We start from the raw sequence: 17,793 nt of genomic DNA on the forward strand, positions 1-17,793 counted from the left end.
TGGGAACAACAACAAAATGACGCATAAGTGTTAATGACTGTACCGTGAGCTAGAGGGTGTGGCAAGGTCAGGACGAGGCCTTGAGGGCGGGCGTGGTGGCGCTGGGCGGCGCGGCGGGCGGCAGATCCGGACTGGGCGGCTAGCAGGTGACCAGGAGGCTACGAGGAAGAGTGTGCATAGGTCAAGTTGAGGGATACTATCGGTCGAGATTGGTTTGTTTGTGTTGCGTTCCGTCATTCATAGAAATGCACAAGGGTTTCGGTGACGAGTTTCCAAGCTACCAACATAGGTCAAGGCTAGAATAGCATTTTTGCCTTGTTATGGGGTTTACTTATAAGTTTAAATTACTAAGTTTAAAGATTGATTAAAAATCGAAAAGCAGCGGGGTATAAACCTGCAACTTCATAGGCAGGCTAAAGAAGCGGACCAAACGGCAGTAGTATACATCGATGTACAGTAATAACTCTATCGATTTTAATATATGGTGAAGTAACTGCAGTATAGAACATTTTCTCATAAGGACATACTGTAGTACAGCTGGCCAGCTGAGGTTTGCAACGTACTTTACAATTCTGTCTGACTAACCACCTTGTATTCGATACATCTTGGCATAAACCATAGCTGATTTACTGAATTGTACAAAGTCGGATTTATAAATGGAATAGAATCGGTAAACTTACAATATATTGACATTTGTTTTGAATTCAGAGCTCTAGCTCCTGTTAAACTTAATTGTTTGGGAGGCAAGGGCATAAACACTAAAAAGGGGATGTAAATTGCACAATGTTAGACAGTGTAACTAAAATAAACTGTACTATTTCATCCTTGGTTTACTGACAGGGTATGGGAACCCTGGCCCCCTCTAGCGTGATAAATTGACAAAAATAGTAACGGTTGGTAGTCTTCTATCAAGACCGAGAGAATTTTCAGAATTAAATATGAAATATTGTTTAACATTATGGTATACCCTATTTTATAATTCGATATAGTTAGTTAGAGTCGTATTATTACGCACTACATTTTCCGAAAAAGATGTATACTTTAGCATTATATATTTACATTAAACATTTATTAAATTTTAAATCAATATATTACACGACTTCCCCATGCATGAACTTCATTGTCTGTAATTTGTCAACCCTACATATGTCACAGAATGCACTATTTTACACATGTTATTTTGGTTTTATTGTGCCTGTAAACAAATTAGCTTGGTAGTTCCTGTAAGTAGGGTTGTGGTGACCACAGATGTTATGACCACATAAATGTGGTTGAACCGGTGGTTTGATTATGATTAGCGGTTCAGTGGCAACCGCATATGTGGCTGATTGGCAATCATAAGTCACCTACGTTGTGTTGCTGCATAGTAAACTAAATGAGTGTCCACGGATACTTGTTTACGCCCATAATATAAAGATATTATAATAAAATAATATAAGATAAGGTGTATTGTTTGGATACATCTTATCTTATCATTTAAAATTAATATATTATTAACGTGTTACTTATCTTACAATTATATGAACTAAACGAGCATTGTGATGGGGGTAGGTTAGTTCCGCATTTGCTACCTACACTAATCCGGGTCCCGTAGGGTGGGTTATAATCCGGTAGGTTAGTTCCGCATTTGACGGCTTAAACAATAGATCTCTTGAAATTCTAAAGAGCAGTGAAGCGTACAAAAAAGCCAGTCAACCGAAATAATCCATAAAAATAAGCAAGATCTGAATGAGTTAAAGTTGAAGTAGCATGTTTCAGTGTCTCTAGTTTTGTACCAAAGCTGATGCAGATATTTCTTTCACCGATCCTAGCCAATCAAATCATTATCAACTCGGTATGTACCATTAAACTGTGTATTGCCAACAACCTGCCCTGTGAAGCCGCAATCTTTAAACTAAAAATCACACTACATCAGCTGTTGCTTAAATACGTATATGTTACAAAATGCTAATAACTGTTTCATAAAATGATATAAGCTTGTAATATAAGATTTACCTGGTAATATTAAATTATAATACTAGTATTGTGTTTCATATAAATATAAGCTTGTAAAAAAAGTTATAAGTTTACCACCCCAAAATACCAGTTATAATAGTGTTTACACAAATATTGTTTCAAAAACAATAAAAACTTATATTATAACCCAAAAATTTTGAGTAATATATTATGAGCCTTTTTTGACCCATAGAATTTTTACTTGTGACGTGTATCTTCTAGTAAGATGTAGTAAAGTAAAAATGTATTAATAATTTTATCAAAATAGAGATGCAATCAAGCGGATCAAGTGATGAAATAGACATAGTGATGGTTAGAAGACCAAGAACATTTACACAAAGGATTTATTACTTTCAAATTCAATAAACTTACGAGTTGCATGAAAGGTATAGGATAAGTTATGAACTATATTCATTAAAGTTATGAAAATTTCAAAATTATTTAAAATACAATCAAGCCTGCGTTACAGCACCCAATAGGAACCATCCATTAACACCCAAAGAACAAAAACAAATTGCACTCATTGGTTTGGTAGTGGTGTAAAATAACATTACATAGCAGAAAGGCACGCCGTGTCAAAAGGGACAGTTTACCGCGTCATAAAAAATAAAATAAAACTAAATTAAATGCAATTATTAATGAAAACTTATTGAATGACACTGTTTGCTCGCCAGAATTTGTAGGAGAAACAATCAATGCATTCAGTCAGTAATATCGCTGGCATGCCTCTTACTTGTTAAAAAAGTTTACGTTTTTTAAATTCTTCATTTCAGGTTTGCTTGATATTTTGATCAAGTTAAAGTTAAAATATTGCAGTAAAAATTAACCTTAAAAATCAAACAATTTATAAAATAAAAAAGTAAAATAATGCAACAGCTGTCTTATAACTTATATTAGTATCAGTGTCATAATTTATTATTATTTTGTAGATTTTTTATGAAACAGAAAATTACCAACTTATAAAATAAAAATGTATAAGCTTTTATATTAGCTTATAATATTAGTACTTTGATGAAACAGGCCCCGATGGTAAACTAAACCTGTCATAGGAAAAAAAAAACTTTTAACTTTGTAATCATCTTATAACAAATTAAAAATATAAAACAAAACTAGTGCACCTGTTGCTCTAAATCGAGCAGTTTTCTAGTACCGGTACTACAGAAGCTATATTAAAACTAGTAGTCTTAATTTTCTATGTGTTTAAAAGACCCTACTTAAAGGGTATGCAACTCATGGAAATACCTACGCTGATAATAACAGTTATAATAAACAAGTCTTGAAAATATTGTATCATATTTCAGAAGCTGACCTTGTTTTTACTGTTTTCGAAAAAATATTCCCGTCTTACCCATAGCCAAAACCTATACTGATTACAAATTGCAGTCATTTTTCTTAAAGAGATATAATTGTTCATCAAGTATTACTGATATCCTGCACTAACAGTCTGTCACAGTTTAATTTGCTTCGATTGGTTGCTACAATAACATTAATTTTTGAAACGACATAAAATAGATGTTCATAGATTTTTTACATAGCTATTATCACAACTAATCCTAGTGTGTACGGTATCTGTGCAGTATCTTCTATCTATAATATTAAAACGTGATAGGGTTTTTTTTATTTCACGATTCTGAATCAACCACTTGACGGATTTTCATGATTTTTGTGTTGAAAGAAAGATAATTTTGAGAACCAGGGAATGTCGAAGCCATGATTTTAGTTTAGAGTTTCAGTTTTTTTGGAAATTAAGTTTTAAATTTTAAAAATTCTAGCAGCCGACGCTAACATTATACTCTAGCTTTTGGTATAATAACAACACTGTAAACATTCCGCGTTTTTCGACACAAATTCAGCTTTTGGATGAAAATGAAATGACATACGTAGAATTGACTTATTTATACTATGTGTATTGATATAACCATTGATAGGTTAAGATTGATAGGTTAGGTCGGTAAGAGAATAAAAGTTTATTTAAATATACATAGTAAAATAATAGATAATTTAATTTATTTTTTTGAGCAGTCTTTAAAATATTTAGTTTGTTTTAGTGAAATATAATTAGTTATAACTAACAGCTGGTTGAATAAAAAATATTCTATAGATTTATGAGGTTAGTTTATTTACTCTGAGATTTTGCCATTGATTATAGGAAATCAGTAAGATTCTATAACCATTGCTGTATACGAATCGAAGCTCAGGAATCTTCAAAAAAAAAACTTATGAGAATTATTTTACTATTCGACTTTTTGAGGAAAGGTTGGGGAAATAACAATGATCACATGTTTTAACTCATCTTGGAAGCTTTTTCTCTAACAATTTTGAACTGCTTAAACTATGCCTGAATTAGTAATGTAATAGATACACTATATACAGTTTTAATGGACTGCTCGATTCCCGTACGTAGGACGGGCCAACAACTCGTTATTACTAAAAAGTCGAATCAGTATTATTACTAAAGTAATTTTTGTTAACATTTATGAAACAGGTGAATTTCCTTACATCCCAAACCTAAAATTTGTAGAGTTTGTATCATTAGTATTCCGAATTACTTATCGGATACAAGCGTATCCAATCTTTGGATTTTTAACTTCAATATGTTCAATATTCATTCATTGCGGAACTAACCTACCTACTTAAGGGGCCCACCAGATTCAAATGCGGAACTAACCTACCCATTTATGGCCCTAGGGTCATTATCTGCGGAACTAACCTACCACCTAGGAAATAATGTTTTTAATCACTTTCATTAGATGGGATGAATCCCATTGTTGATGAAAAATATGTAGGGTGCATTTGGAATTTCCATACACTGCGTATGGAAATTCCAAATACATATCTTTTCGTTCACTGTGAACGCGCTAAAACCCCGGATACAATACAGCAAAACAACAAAAACTTAATTATAGCAAAAAATTACGTCTTAATATTTACCAAGTCCATTATTACTCACGTAAGTGCTACATTTTAACAAAATAGAAAAACAACATTAACGAAAACAAATAATCTCCATTGTCCAAGAAAAATGGGAAATGCCATTTTACTAATAAATAAAAGCCATAAATCAAATCCGTGGCTTATGTGATTTATGACGTTTATTAACACGGTGCAGCCTGGCGCTCCTACCCCATAAAACTTCCTCTTAAACAAGCACCACTTCAGTACTTTGGAATCAGCAAGGAGCTCTCGTAAAGGCGCCGTTAAATAACTACTAAACCACATGATTGGCCATAAAATGATGATTACACATTACATTGACCGAAGTCCAAGAATGGTGTCCGCCTCCAGGTACCTCGGCTGTGGGCTCTGCCCCCGTGGGTGGATCATGGAAGGAGAGCAATCCCGGGTCTGCGTTGTGAGTAGGAGTGGAGTAATGAATCGATACATGTAAAAGGGAATCTGTGAACTACAATTACAAGGTTGAAAGTCTCCGCGGTTACCCTATAACTCTGTCTATGGTTTCATTACGGTGTTTAGTTCATTTAACAAACAAACATTTTCCCAAGCGAAGGATGGGCCAGACAGCTCGTATATATTTGTTAATTTTATAAAACAATACTAAGAAATATCACAAAAAAATAAAATAAAAACATAGTAGTGTAACTTTACAACTCACCTAAGATTAATGATCTTTTAAAAAACGAAAAAGATAAGTCTTAGTTAATGGAAAAAAACAAAACAAAAAGCCTTCTTACTTGACCTTGCACCTTACAGTATAGTAGATTTTAGTAATTTCAATTTAAATAATGTATAGTATTTTGTAATGTATCGTAACTGTTTCTTATTGCTAATGCAGGTATTAAGTAACAATAGACCTGACAGTATTCGTGTAAATAATTGTTTACTGTATGATGAATAAAGACTTTTTGAATCTTGAATCTTGAGTGTTGAGAACAAACAACATTTTAGTTTTAAAATAGGATTAACCATTGAATAAATATACTCCTCAATAAAAAGTGTATATGTCTGTTTGTTTACATTATGATTTTTAATAGGACCATGGCTAATAAGTCTTAAAAAAATAATGTAAACCTATAAAGATTACAAAATGAACACATCATTATTTTACCAAGATGGCATAATGAGGAATAATATATTTCCCTGAGCAGAGCTAAGTAACAACAGACCCTAAAGCATTCTCCTCCCCTTGCATTCACTATGAAAAGTAAACTGATTAAACTGTTAGAGAGATGTCTGCAATCTGCACCTGTATCCCGTGACGTATGCTCAAGGATGTGTCTGAACTAGCGTACTCTAGTGGACGACCTTGATATAATTGCAGTATGTACATTTTTACAAGATGCAAGAAACTCGAACAGTCTTTATTATCCAGGAACTCATTCATGTAGTAGCAATGTGTTGCGTAGTATGTTGTGGCCATTAACAAATCTGTTGCTGAACTACAAAGCATTGAGTGAGTGACTAGAAACACATAAGTTTACAGAAATGATGTTTTTTTTATAATTTAATAAAAGAAAAAAATATTTTCTTTCGTTATGTTTTTTTTTTTTTTTTGGTTCGGGTTTAGAGAATAGTTTTTAAAAGAATAATGTAGGCCTATTGCAATTTATACAATTCATACGAAACATTTCCAATTATGAATCGTTCTTAGACAACCGAATATAAATTAATGCCACATTTTTCTACAACAGAGGTGGAAATAAATCTCACTTTAAATTTGTTTACAGATGCTAAAAGCAAATCTCGACTGATTATTCGGTTATATACTAGCATCCTGCATTTATGCGCCATATGGATAACGAGTTCACCAAGGTAGTATGCCTACCGCATACCTAACTGTTTATAGATTACCGAATGGCCAGCTAGAGTCAAAAGATGGTTAAGAGTAGTTGTAGTGTAAAATAAATGTAAAATCAACAAATAAAAAATGTACAACCGAACTACATTTGTTGCTATTACCTTTACCTAGTGACATGTTCATGCCTGGTTATGTTAGATATCAATGTATCCACATCCGCTAACCACAAGGAGGTTGTCTGGTTGTCAACTTCAGTTTTGATATAGTCCAGGATGCGGTGTAAGATCCGGGGTGGGGTTCTATAGCCCCGGGGGTTACGTCCATATATCGTTCATCCGCCTCAACAATACGCCGACACTCCTATAGTGGAATACTTATCACTTTAGAGGTAAATAAATCAGATTTTGACTCAAGTAACTGCAGAAGTTCATGTGGATTTTTGAAAAGTGAGTGTAGGCATATTTATTTCCCACAATGGTTTATGTGGCTAAGAGGTTATAGTGCTCACCTTCAAATCTGAAGGTTAATAGGTCGATGCCAAAGGGGTCGATTCTGGTACCACATGCAATTTAATTTAATTTTAGCTGTAAATTAACGTTGCTATCCAACAAAAGGTAGGTTCATTAAGGAAGGTAGGTTTATTGATATACTGTAGTACTAATTTATCATTAGTTATTCTTTGTATTATGTTCTTGCTGTTACCACTTATGTACCATTGCATATGTATCCATCTCGTTAATTTTGGATCCATTTAATAATTAATTAAGCTGTTTGGAAATAAAAAAGGTTTATGTTTGAAATTGACCGGACCAGGGGTTTGACCGAAGTGTTGCCAAAACGTAGAAATGTCATTGTCGTTGAAACACACAAAATAAAATTAAATTTTAGGTTAAGACAAAATTCAGTAGGAGCCCAAGAAGAGCAGAAACGTCTATATTAGATGTGCAAGCGCATCAAAGTCCATCCGCGCAGGGAGATATATACTGCTGGCGATGCAGCGTGATCATGGGTAACAAATTGTTTCATCCAGTTTTGATTTTTTTTGTACCCCTGATGTGAGAAGCTGTTGGCCTCGACACGCCCAAACCAGCGGTCTAAAAGAAGATGGCAGCCCCGCGGCACAACTGGACTCGTAAACACCTTTTTCTGTTTTTTCGGAATCCTCTCGAAGGAAGACAATTCAAAAACCGCGTCTTAAAAGCATTTTTGTTTTAGTCTGAATATAAATATCGATTCATGTTTCGTTTGAGTTCACTAAGTTGAATGTATGTCTGATGGATGTCTATTTGTATGTCTTTCACCCATTGACGAACTTTGTGTTGGATCTCTAAGAAAATTCGGGAAATGCCTCTCAATCTGCAGCCGGTTTCTGTCTTATTGCCGATCTTAAAATATGCCGTGACCCCAGGGCTCTAATTTCGTCATGTCAAAAGTTTGAGAATTATTTTATAGATTGTTTCAAGAAAAGTTTCAAAGGTTATATTTATTTTATTTTACAAAATTAGGTAAAGGTACACTTTACATGCTTTATTGTACATTGTCACACAAGTTATTTAGATAAATAAGTAAAAACTTGCGAAAATTACTTCTTACGTTTATTTATTTTGTGATTATGGTATTTATTCTCATTCAAAGTAGTTATAAGAAATGTGTAAAATTATTAGCATCATTTCTAAAAATAACTGTTTTTTGTGGCAGCGTGAAATGGATTGTTTTGATAATTTTAAGCTGATAACCAGCTTAAAGAATTATAAGTCCATACTACAATTCATAAAGGTAAGAACCATAGTGTTTTTATGGTGCAGGGTGTTTTTTTTACGCAACCCAAATTACAAGTACCGTAAGACACTTTTTTACGGACAAAACAAGTTCATATGTTGGTATCCCTGGTTTCCTTACTTCATTGCCAATCAGCTAATATAGTTGGGAATTCATTGTAAATAAGGCATAACATGGGTTTTCACAAGTTCAAAGAGTATTATGTATTAAAAGTAGTATAAATCATTAGTTTTATAACATGATGCGTTTAAAATAAGGTTTCCATGTGTGATTCCAGTACCTAAAAATGAACTAGTCTATTTATAGAATTGTCAAACATTCAAGGAAATCGGATCTGTAGAAAACAAAACTAAAACGTAGACCTCTATACATAGTCTATTTGAGCATGTGAAAACATCATGTTGAGTCTTATTTACAATTAATTCTCAATAACACTAAAACTCGTAGATATATTTGCGTAAATGCATGTTAGCTGATCGGTGATAAAGAAAATAGGGATGCCAGCATAAGCTGGTTTTATCGTTAAAGTATCTTACGGTAGTTATAATTGTTTGGGTTACATAAAAAAACACCCTGTATGGCAGTAAAAATGTTTTAACGTTAACCTTATGTAACTTATACAACATTGTGTCAGCTGGAAAAGACAAAAGGTGTATATAATACAGACCTTAACCTTTGGATTACTGTGGTAATATTACATAAGTAGGAACTACGTGTAGTGTTGCAGTGTCCAGGTGTTAGTAGGCAGTAATACTTCCGATACTACCTACATCTACAAGGTCAGTGACTTGCCGGGCGGAGTGCCTTGGGGCAAACATCGTATGACTTGCTAGTTCAATGGATTTTCATGGACGAAGATCTCTAATTATTAGAGAGTTCTCCTCGTCTAGTGCTGTTAACTGATGGGTCACACCTTAAGGTGAGCTCATTTCTGTGTGTTTATTTTTGCGTTAATCTATTCCATTGGCATTTTTACGTTTAAGCACAGAATAGGGTGTAAACTACATCGTGTATCTTCATTCTGTAGATACATAACCTTTTCACCTCCCACAAACCAAGTTGTTAACAAACTGTAAATGTACTCTAGGATGGAAGTCCAGCGCTTTGACCACTGGAACAGCTGTGCCGCAACTGGCGTATTGTAATAGGAATCACTTAGAAACTTGTGGTTGACGCCTGTGAAAATAATATGTAAAATGTATTAATGTCAGAATGTCAACTATTTATCAAAAGATAAAGCTTTTGTTCAGCATCGACAAACTTATGATTGGAAGTGTTATGACTGTTCCCTTTGTTCATGACATTATTTATTAAAGGGGCTTGGACAAAGTTTGTTGCTCGTCAGAAATGACTACATTTCTGAAGGTAAAGGTAAAGGTTAAGGAAATATACAGATTTAGTTACACACATTATATTATATGTAATCCTAAGTACATTGTTTCATTTGACAAAATTGGTCAGTTTAGAATTTTTAACCTAACCAGTGAAATATTAGAAATTTCGTTCTTGAAATTAACAATATTATGTATTTACATAAAGACATTTATCTCAGAGTACAATACTGAATGTAAATTAAATAGGTTAACAATTTGATTTTAGTGCAGCATGAACAAAAATGTTTAGATGAACGTAAAAGTTGTATGCTGTTTTCTTCAGTATTTGCATAATCGGTTTTTGAACTCAAGGATTGTGTAGTAATTGAGGTGTAGTATTGCTTGGAACAATATTCCAATTCTGGTCTGGGAACTGTTCTTTAATTATTCAAATTTTGAAACTATACTAAAACCTAATTGTGCAGTAGTATGGTTTTTACTAAGTTGAAATAGTTTGAGTTTTGTTTCTATATCCTATCATCGCTTAATGTTGTATATGAAATGTCAGATGAACTTCAATATGAGCTGTTCGTTAGCTGTTAATAACAAAACAATTAATTAAGTAGGTTAACATAAATAGGAAAAATATGTTAGAATCTTTTTCATTACCAGATGCTATAGTGCACTTTGAAATACAACACCGGATATGCTAAACTTTCGTCGCATGACAGATGAAGTTTAGAGGTAGACATATCCTTGACCTTATGTGAACTTCCCGGGCGACTTTTAGGCGTGGCTGCGCCTTTGGTGGTAAATCTACGTTATTGATTGTTACAGATATGTTACGTTCATAGCTTCATACAAAATGTGTTTTTTTTTTTTTTTAGATAATAACCTAATCAGTTGCTACATAAAAAAGGTAAAATTGTAAACTAATTTGTGTTGCGTTATAATTTCAATATTAACTTTTTGCACTTTTTTGATCGATTCTATAGTTTAAACAAGTTTAATTAGTATGTACTAAATAAAACTCTTACATTGGAACTACTGCATTTGGAGCTAAGTTAAAACAAGGATCTAAAAAATCTTATAATTATGAACGTACAAACGCGCTTAGTTGAGATACTAAATTTGAATTGATCCTGTACTTTACTTACATACATAATAAACATAATGTGTAACTTAGATAATTGTTGTTAGATAATAATATGTAACTGTTGACTTAGATGATTGCATGCTCTACCCTTTAACGAACTCTATGCTTTGTTTAGTAAATCAATTGCCAAAAGTCTTATACGAGTTTCATATTTCCAATTATTGTAAAAAAAAGGACAATAAAATCAGGGTTTGAATACAATTTGATGTCAAATTCGTTTTATAACGTACAATCCCATGGTGAAATTGTAATTAGAATTGTTTTGTAATAACTAAATAATAATTGTTATAATTCTAGACTCGCACCTCGTTGCAAAGCTACTGGTTTCATATAATAGAAAGATACAAGTATTTAAAACATTCAGTTATATTTAATTGGTATAGCAGTCAATGATATCAATCACACTTTGTTCTGGATTACTAACAGGCGCAGTGCTATCAGTCTGTCAATCAATGTAACAATTAATCAGGAAACCTTGACATTTTCATAAATAATGAAATATACGGAAATCACTAATGTGTCATTGGTCGAATACAGATATTCCATTATAACAGAATTGTCACTGAAGTAAACTATTTAATTTAATTCACCCAAGTGAATTTATCATTTAGTTCAGAGCAGATGCTAAAGGTTTTAATTGGAATCAAACTGTTCATAGCTAAAGAAAAAACGAGTCTGTGTAAGTTTTTGATACAGGAAACTCACTACTTATGATACCAAGCTCAATAGTTTTTATTGAATACATAGCGAAGAATTAAGAAACCTTAAATTTATAAAGACTGTAGGATACAAGATGAAGATGAAGGAAGGCTCAACTCACAGGTTTATCCAATATTGGTGATATTTTATGAGAACCAAACAAACTCAAAAGGATATTTAAATAGTGACGATAAAAAGAAAGATTGCCTTAAAACTATGAATTCGTAAGCAAGTTGTAAGAACTGAGTGCTGGCTAAAATTGTATTTATAAAAACTTGATTGTTGTACTTTGTTATTATACTTCTGCGCCATGCTAAGTTATGTGGATGCATAAAAATAAAATAACAATTCCACGAAATATACCTAACTATTGCCCAAATTATATGAATACTCATCCAAACATAGCCACATTTGAGCTTGTATTCAGTTTGTTTATATTTTCCAGGAGTTGAAATACCTGAAGTGCTATCCTATGTGAATAAGATCAAGGCCGGAATAGTTGTACTGTAAACTCCCTGAAATAAAGCGTTTCATATTGATATTGAGTGAGAATTATACTCGCAGAAAACCCCTTTTATTGTATTTTAGTAATTCAATCCCATTCATGAACTAACATCATACATTGCAAGAATAATACGTTTCACTTTTGTACTTATAGTAGAAGATAGAGTAACATACAGTAAAACCTTTTAAGAGATATGTAAGATACATAATTATATAAAATAGATTATTACTGTTCTAGACTATATAAAAAAAAAACTGATTTGATTAAGTAAAAATATCTTAACCCTCCATAATAAGATGATTTAGATGAGAGATCTGAGATAAAACTCGTATATTATTTGAGCATGTCATTTGGTTAAACCAGTCTCTATGACAACGCAAAAACTGGTTTTGCTCCAATTTGACTCCTCAAAAAGGCAGTTTCCGATTATCTAGCCTACACAATCTTTTTGGACAAGAACTTCCTTTGCATATGTAACTTGATTATTCCAATACTGTAGGCCTATCAGTATAAGGCCAAGAAGATAAGATGTGCAAGAAATGAACGACTTTATTCATAAATTCTATGTTCATGTACGTTGGTTAATATTTGCTTTGGAATACTACTTATAATTGGGAGCGATCAAAGAAAGTTAAAGCTTGTTAAAGTTAATAGTTAATAGTTTGACTAAAGTAAAATGCACTGAATATTCAAACTCTAGATAATAAAGTACAAACCACGGTAAATATTAAAATAGGTAATAATAATGAAACCCAACCATGTAAGAGTAAAAACCGAAGCCACTGAGAAGTCAAACCTCAGAGTTTTATTGCTTGTCATATAAAGTCAGTAACGAACTATTTTTCCCTAACGAATTAAGTATCAAGCTTTATTTGCTTCTGTCTGAAGGTGATATGGTCTACATGACAGCAAATTAAGGATTATTTGTTTGACACGTAATTTCTTCTAAGAAAATTGTATAGGCTATATCTTTATGTACTGTATATCATAACCCTTGGTATGTGGCAAACATTTGATGATCCACAATATTTGAAATTAATATATTTTAGGCATATATTTGATTAATTATCTTTTAGAAATTGCTTTAATAATTTAATTAAAATACAAAAATTTCTGGATTATATTTAGTATAATTGTAATGAAAATCATATAAACGTCTAAAACCCTAAATTAATATCATAGCACATGTAAAAGACATTCGTTTGAAATCAAGGTATAAGGAATAAAGAGGAAAAAATCCATTTTGTTGTATAAAATATTATAATTAGTAATAGTATTATCACAGTTTGCAGCATTTATAACTTAGGTAGGAAAGATAATTCAAATACTAAGACCAAGTCAATATTTTATACTAATTTGATAACCTAGGTGGAGAGTGAGGTTTAGTGAGCGGGTGCGGCGTAAGCGTAACCGTGAGCTGGGTAAGCGTAGGCGTGGCGAGCAGCGTAGGCGACGGGGGCGGCGTAGGCCAGAGGAGCCGGGGCAGCGGCCACAGCGGGGGCGCCGTAGGCAAAGGCAGCGGGGGCGTGGATGGCGGGGGCAGCTGCGGCGTACGCTACGGGAGCAGGAGCGGGGGCGGCAACAACAGCGGGTCCCTGAACAACTGGAGTGCGTACCTCAACCTCGCTAACGACGGGAGTGTGGACTGGGACATCCACGGGAACCTTCTGGACAGAAACCTCAGGCTCCACCTGGGTTACCTGGGGGACGACAGTCTGCACGGACCTGGCGGGGGCGAGGACGGGGGTCTGGGAGACGGTGTGAGCGGGGGTGGCAAGAGCTCCGAGGTCTGGCTTGACAACGGTGGAAGTGTAACCAGTGACCACGGGTGTCTCGGCGTAGTGGACGGTCTTGGAGATGGCGACAGCGGGTGCTACGGCGGGAGCAACTGCAACTGCGGGGGTGGCATAGGCTACTGGGGCAGGGGCGGCGACAGCAGGAGCAGCGTAAACCGCAGGTGCAGGAGCGGCGTAAGCTACGGGGGCGGGAGCGGGGGCAGCGTAGGCAACAGCAGCTGGAGCAGCAGCGTAGGCGACAGCGGGGGCGGCGTACCCGTACCTAGCGAGAGGCAGGGGTGCCGCAGCGGCGGGGTAGACGGCTGAGGGCTTGGCGGCCACCACGGCCAGGAGGGCAGACAACACCACCTGCAAAAGAGAGCCAGGGTTACATAAATAATTTAACTGTGTATTTAGGAACACCTTCCTCCTATACTCAAGTGTTGTTATGTATCTAACAAGAGATAAAACGGTAGTAAGAACGTGGAATCGCTTGAAATTATACGTTTTTAATGATTTTCAATGTAGCTGTGTCTTGCCCCTGATTGACGATATAGGTGTATGAGGTTAAATTATTTATTGTTTCCTCCTGTCCAAATCAAATGTGACCCTCGAACGTTTTTGTATTAACGTCAATTAATGTGGTCTTGTGAATATTATGTGCTCGTCAGATTTAAAAGGGTATTTCTTACTGAGGACGGGGTGGTAATAAAATCGTAATACACATTTTATTAGCTATTACTGCGGTTTTGGGATTGTACAATAATATTTAAATATAAATTAGATAAATTTTTATTTAGTCATTTAGTTGATATACCTTAAATGTAATTTTAAAAGTGAATGGAGTTTAGTTTTGAAATTGAAGCTATTAATAGAACTATACATGTTATGAGAGATCTCTATGGAACGAGCAATAGAGCAATGTCTGTTGCTGCAGACGCCTTCAGTCAAACCGAGCGTTGGAGTCTCTAATGTAAACAACGACGTCCCAAAATAACTACATTTAGTACCTATTCAAAACCAAAGTAGGACCTAAGTTGTTATTTTATCATTGAGTATAGTAGGTCAGTTATAGAGAAGTATAATGTTAAAGATAAAACATACTGAGACAATTATTTGTCAGTATTATTTGTCTCCTCGGGGCGTGGTCGGGGCGCCGTGGCGTTGGCCTTGTGGCACATCCTTGTCAGGCAAAGACACCACTTTTTGGATTTTCATCAGCTCAGAAAACACTTCGGGAGTGACTAGGTGTATATGTGCATGATTCTAAATAATTTATAGCTTGCAAGACATTAAACTATTATTTTTCACAAGTTGTTAAGAAGATTTTTTAACCATAAACCAACACTATCATAAAGATTGAATAAAAATGCATAGCCTACTTCATAAAAATAAATAATTTTTGTAGCAGTAACATAGCAAGAATAAATCACCAATATTATTTGAAAATTCAAGTGTACTAGTAGAAAGCATTTCACAAACAATAAAAAAAATGTGTTTGATTATTGTTTTACAAGTTTTGTTATCGTTAACCATTCGCAAACTTAAAATCAACTTGGAAACAAATAAAGAAAGATGGTCCAGGAGAATATTTGGCATTCAGTGACAGTTTACAATAGATTTTACCACATCAATGGATTCCATACGCTATCTACGGTAACATCCAATACATAGATTACATGTCACACATTTATTCACTATAAGTAAAACATTTTGAGTAATCAAACTGCTCTATAATAATTAGTATTTTAAATGAAATAATTGATTTTTTTCCTCAAACATAGTTGTTTAAAGTAAAGCCTAAGATGAGTTGATCATTGATATACATAATGATGTACACACTAGTGTTGTGATTGTGTACTCACCAGCTTGTACATGTTGCAGGTCTGTGAGTCTAGACTGTACCGTCGCAAGTACAGGTTCTGCGTATATATACGTCCTCAGGGCGTGGTCGGGGCGCCGTGGCATTGGCCTTGTGGAACATCCTTGTCAGGCAAAGACACCACTTTTTGGATTTTCATCAGCTCAGAAAACACTTCGGGAGTGACTAGGTGTACGAGGAAATTTGCTTTTAGGAAGGGATAAACAAAACACACATTCTTACAGATTTGTTACCCTTAAGGATTGTATGGTTGGATGGCTCAGTGGTCAGTGGTTATACAGTGGTGCTCGTCTAATCTTGAGAAAGATCTGTTGTTTTTTTATGTGTCCAAATTGGGCTCAATTGTCCATGATAATAGGGTTATTGGGCCTAATAAAGGGTTATTGGACTATAAACACATGATCCTGGCTAAAGAAATATGTGGTTAGCGACAAAAGCTATTCGAGGAATCACTCTATCTTACGCTAAGCTCCCTGTTAATTCACTTTTGTGATAAAATATGCCCACTTTCGTTTACATTTAAATTTTTAATAGTAATATTTCCTTGGAGGTCCTTAGGAAAGCTAAGAAACGTTTAAAGTTATGTATATGCCAAATGTACTCGTATGTAGAGTAAGTTTTTACGTTTGATAAATTCTACTCGAATAGATAAAAATTAAGAATAGCAACGTTCTTGATCACCCGGTTTGTTTTAGTCTGCAATATATTTTTTTACATTATCCTGCATTACCCTATTTAACAATTAAATAAATAGCCTAACATCCAAATATCCCTGAGTTACTAATAATTGATTGAATAATTTCTTCATAAGAAGAGTCATGAGATTTTGAACAAAAAAATTATGCTTAGGCCATAATAGACTTAACTAATAAAAAATATCTATCAACGAAGGAAAGGAAGCTTTTACACAAACTTTATACTACAATGCAACGAGTGAAATATTTAGAGCACAACAGGGATTAAATTACATCTTTCAAAGGACTAGATTTAAAATCATGTATATGTAAATGATTATTAGCGTCATTCGTAAAGTTTATATATAGATTTTTGTTAATGTAAAAATTGTTACACTTAGGAATGTGAAATTTTATCATATACATTTCAGGATAAAAGTATCATCTTGGTATTGAGAAACTATGTGTTTAATAAAGTAAAGAGGTGAACATAAGTTAATTGCCAAATGTCAAATGTTTGCCAAAGCTGACAAAGGAAAATACTTAAGATTTCACGGAGATTTTAAATAACTTAAAACCGGTCCTCTTGGACACACCGCTGAAGGACAGTAAGTGTCCATAAAATGGGTAATTAATGCAACTCAGCAAATATAATTATAAAATTCTACAAGAATTAAATTGATCATTCATACTTAGTTTTATAGTCTAGCCCAATCTGTCCAACATACCAATCCCGCCAATTCCAACCCAATTCAAGGGAAGGGGGATTGTAATCTGTACAAAAAAGAAAATTCCTTTTGTTATTTACTTCATTTGAATGAAAAATACACAATATTCGGGAATCTTATTACGACGGAATTTTAAGTATACCAAATGCATTGTGGTTATTGGTTAAAAGGTAGACTATATAGATTCAATTATATAGGTATAAACTTACATTTTAAGATATACTGACGGGTAATCAGTATAATAGATCCGTTGTATATTGGGCTATATATGAAGTAAAGAAAAATATAACATAAACTATAATATGATAAAACTATTGGAACTGGTTGAGTCTGTAATATACATAATGTGCATATACATATATATGCTGTATATTATACAATTATGCCACATTAGTTAAACTAAAATTAATTGGAAAAAACACACTTATAACAATACAATATTGACCTGAAATATCCAGTTAAACTAACAAAACGTTTAACGATAAAACTGTACCTACTTATCAATAAACTACTTGAATACCTTCAAGTCGA

General features: G+C 34.0%; 1 protein-coding gene across 1 annotated transcript; it reads right to left on the minus strand.

Annotated features, from left to right (window-relative positions):
* Positions 1–13,444: 13,444 nt before the first annotated feature.
* LOC129002614 (cuticle protein 16.5-like) lies at positions 13,445–15,883 on the minus strand. Its single transcript, XM_054430555.1, has 2 exons — positions 15,844–15,883; positions 13,445–14,347 (listed from the first exon to the last, which is right to left on the minus strand). Exons 1-2 carry the CDS (start codon positions 15,853–15,855, stop codon positions 13,586–13,588), a joined length of 774 nt encoding a protein of 257 aa, XP_054286530.1. The 5' UTR covers positions 15,856–15,883; the 3' UTR covers positions 13,445–13,585.
* Between the last annotated feature and the right edge of the window lie 1,910 nt (positions 15,884–17,793).

Source organism: Macrosteles quadrilineatus, unplaced genomic scaffold (genome assembly GCF_028750875.1).
Source record: "Macrosteles quadrilineatus isolate MER2022 unplaced genomic scaffold, UCM_ALF_1.0 Scaffold_9__3_contigs__length_116548681, whole genome shotgun sequence".
Taxonomy (NCBI): domain Eukaryota; kingdom Metazoa; phylum Arthropoda; class Insecta; order Hemiptera; family Cicadellidae; genus Macrosteles; species Macrosteles quadrilineatus.